Below are 3,721 nucleotides of genomic sequence, written 5' to 3'. Positions count from 1 at the left end.
TATATATATATATATATATAGAGTGTCTCTCAGTGAAGCAGCTTGGATGGTGCATGCAATACCTTCTAAAAAAGATGCCATCACTTTCTTGATCAGGGCTTCCAGACTTACCTTCAATCTTTTGCGTATATTGAAAATTTAAGCCAGCATGGGTATAAGCCAGCTGTTTATTGCCACAACTGTGTTTCTGAAATTCAAGTCAGCCCTCAAGATGTTCCAAACTATTGAACAACCTCTTGGTCAACATTTCTTGTACTCTGGAATGCTTGATGTTCAAAAACTGGTTTAATCCCTAATATCACTACACCCTCTTCATGTCCTGTTGATTTTGTTTTCATCCATGAGCTTCAAATTTGTTTACTTTACCTGACTTCTGCATTGAAAGAATAACACAGCACATTTTCAATCCAAAGCTCATTGATATGGAACCACTGAAGGAGTTCACAATTTCTATCACACTCTGGAGTTGGCTTGCATTAGAATCAAGTCATTTGGTCATACATCCACAGCCTAGCTGTGTCAATTTGAGCTACTGTTTGTTGACTGAATAATTATAGCCAAACATTTATCTCAGGAGGTTAAGAACTAGGTAGAACCACCACAGGTTCAGGCTCTCTCCTTGGAAGATCCTCCTGCAGATCAGACTCAGATCTATATCATACTTTTGACCTTGATGCTTGCATACAGCTGGCTTGCATACAGCTTGCACACATCAGGTCTTCATCATGCACAAGACTGCACAACTCTTACATACTTTGCTTAAGCATTCTGAATATGGAGGGAAGAACTGAATGAAACGCCTGTGAATAGTCTAATCATGTGATGAAGAGGTTCTTTCCCCTTTTACTTACCCAATTTGAGATTGCTGCCAACTGGCAGCAGTTTTTAACATCCTACTGAGCCCTGCTTGTACACTGGAATACAAAAAATAGCTGCAGACATTGTTGGGGATCTTGAGGATGATTCATATCTCTGAATAATCTGGCCACGAATATTTTGCTGGCAGCCACTAAGCATGAGATAGGCCTGAAATCCTTCAGGTTGTTTACATTCAATGACTTTAGACTCATAAATGTGATCCCTTCCACTGTAAATTTTGGCACCATTTGTTTTCCTTTCCTTCCACATCTTTTTGGTATTGTTGTGCCACAACATAAGTGTTATTATAATGGAGTTGTACAATATACCCACACTAAATGCAAATGTTGCACTTTATCTATTATTAAAAAAAACAACTTACAAAATACAATACCATTTTATCAAAAGAAAGCAATGTTTTCTTTAAGTACAACAGAACAAAGATAAGTGAAAAATTGCTAAGAGACGGGTAAAAATCTCTATTTTTTTTGTGGGTTCCACAATTTTATTTACTTCTCTCTAATCAGTTTTATTTCAATACTCATTTCTATTGACACTAGGCTTCCTCACTCTAGTTCTTAACCTCCCAAATAAACTGCAATATGAGGAAAATGAAAAGGAAGGTTTTCCACCAGGCTGGGATATGGTCTGACCCACCTCTCATGGAAATTAAGTAGAAAGATATCCTTTGACTTCAATGGGCGATGGACTGATCCCTCCAGTCCTGCTAGTTAAAAAATGGGAGGAAGATCTCTTTCTCTGGTTTCTCTTCTTATTTTTCAGAGTTCTTCCTCCTTTTCTAAGCCCCAAACATACAATGTTAATTTGAATAGGGGATGTAAGCAACCAGAATTATGCTTTTAATTGAAATTCAGTTTGATATTTAAAAAGCTAAGGTAATGCACCACAGTAAAGTTCTTCATTTAATGCAACTACAAAACAGACTTAAGTGTCCTTATTTGACTATTGTGTTACATGTTTCTTCAACTGCAAATGAGTATGACTGATTAATTATCAATGTTCAGTCATCTTACTATTGAGAAAAAATAGCCTGAGAATACCAAGACAAAGTTTAACAGCTCCAGTGGTAGTTATTGTTTTTGTCTATAGTTCATTAGTGGTGTCTATCTGGCATATTTCTTTATCTGGTTGGGAAAAAGGACAGGGAAGAAGAACCTCTTGTTATTAGTTATATACTACTAGACTGTGCAGAGAATTAAGCAAAGGGAAAAGTGCTGGACTAGTTCACAGAAAGACTATACAGTAATCTCATATGCAATCTTCAATTTAGGATTTTCCATTAAACCTGCAATCAGGGATCATCAGTATTTTAATCAGATATATAAATTAGAGGAAAAAATGTAAAAAAATTAGGAGAACAGAGAGCCTCATCTACCAAACTTCTTGGAAAAGGTCTAGAATAATTATATTTCAACTCACCATATCCTTCAGGCAAGTCAGGAGGAGTATGTAAGTGTGTTCGGCTCATGTAATTCCTGTGCCTTTGTGACCTGACTCTTCTCTCTGCCAGTCTGGGATCTGATGACTGCCCACATGTTGCACCGTTTGTCCCTGTAATTGGTGTGTTCTCATCTACAAAGCAGCTCAGAGGTCTGCCTGGACTGGAATATTCAGATGCTGGTCTGTTTAAAAAGAGCGAGCAAAGGAAGGTTACTTGCCTTTTCTATCAAAGACAATTATTTTCTTCAACCACCATGTTTATTCTAAGTTGTTCCTTGATAAGTTTAAATTATGTAAGAGATAAAAGCAACAATAGTTAAAAAGTGCTTGTAACACTCACATATATTCACGTTATACATTTCACAGAAATGTGCGAAATGTCCACTTACATATATCTCTTCCAGGTGACCTTAGTGACACATCTATACCTCTCTCTCTAATGTCAACTTTGCTATGTTTTGTGTATTTGTCTTCTCAGGCCTGAATTATGCAATGTGCTCTATGAAAGCTTCATCTAAAGACCATTTGGAAACTTCAGGTAGTGCAGAATATAGCAGTCCACTCACTCCGTGGTGCTTCTTGAGGGACGTGCAGTGCGTCTGTGCTGTGATCAGCCTTGGCTGTCAATGAACTTTCAGATGCAATTCAGGATGTTTGCTTTAACTTTAATTGGTATGGGCTTTGCTTACTTTAGAAACTGTGGTCCTGTGTGTGATGGTGCAGCAGTCACGATCACGTAAAGCACTTGAATTAATGGCTCCACTTTAAAAAACTTCCTTTAAAAACAAGATGCTGATAAAGTATTTTTGGTAAGAAGTTGGCAATTTGAACTTTGCCCCCTTGTCTAATATAATCTAAGTACCTTGAATTTGAGAGTACTCCACAAGGCCTGTCTGTCAGACTCTTGAAATAGATATCAGATAAGGACAGTGTAAGTGGGATAAGTAATGTAGAAATAGTTAATTCTAGTGGTCTGGATGGTTGAGGAAGTCATAAGTCTTATGAGTTCTCCCACTGATCCTACACCCAAATTTCAAATCAGGTCAACAGGGATCTATATGGGTAAAAGGACCACAACTAGGGTCATATTTTGTCTGTTTTCCATGTCTTAAAGTGAAATAAAACTTATGAAGGCCAGTACTTTCAATCAATCGATAAACAAAAGCATATAAAAGAACTCAAAATGTAACAACAGAGTTTATTTAAAGTGCATTTATTCTATATGGACAATGCAAAGTGATGCACCTGGGGAGGAACAACCGGCACCATACCTACAGGTTGGGGAACTCCCCTCTTGTCAGCACGGAGGTGGAAAAGGATCTAGGAGTCATCATTGACTCCAAGATGAACATGGGTCGGCAGTGTGGGGAAGCAGTCAGGAAGGCCAACCGTACCTTGTCAT

The 3,721-nt window shown here is 37.8% G+C and overlaps 1 protein-coding gene across 1 annotated transcript in view; it reads right to left on the bottom strand.

The window, feature by feature from the left end:
- Positions 1–3,721, bottom strand: part of SMURF2 (SMAD specific E3 ubiquitin protein ligase 2) — a 106,645-nt gene that overhangs the window by 32,670 nt on the left and 70,254 nt on the right. Inside the window, exon 8 of the mRNA XM_019516619.1 lies at positions 2,299–2,501. Coding sequence (XP_019372164.1) covers positions 2,299–2,501 — 203 coding nt within the window. The remainder of the gene's footprint in view (positions 1–2,298; positions 2,502–3,721) is intronic.

The sequence above is a fragment of the Gavialis gangeticus genome, unplaced genomic scaffold, assembly GCF_001723915.1.
Source record: "Gavialis gangeticus isolate Ggan-Ray unplaced genomic scaffold, GavGan_comp1, whole genome shotgun sequence".
NCBI lineage: Eukaryota > Metazoa > Chordata > Crocodylia > Gavialidae > Gavialis > Gavialis gangeticus.
Note: the sequence above shows the minus strand (reverse complement) of the source record. Positions and strands in the feature narration are given on the sequence as shown.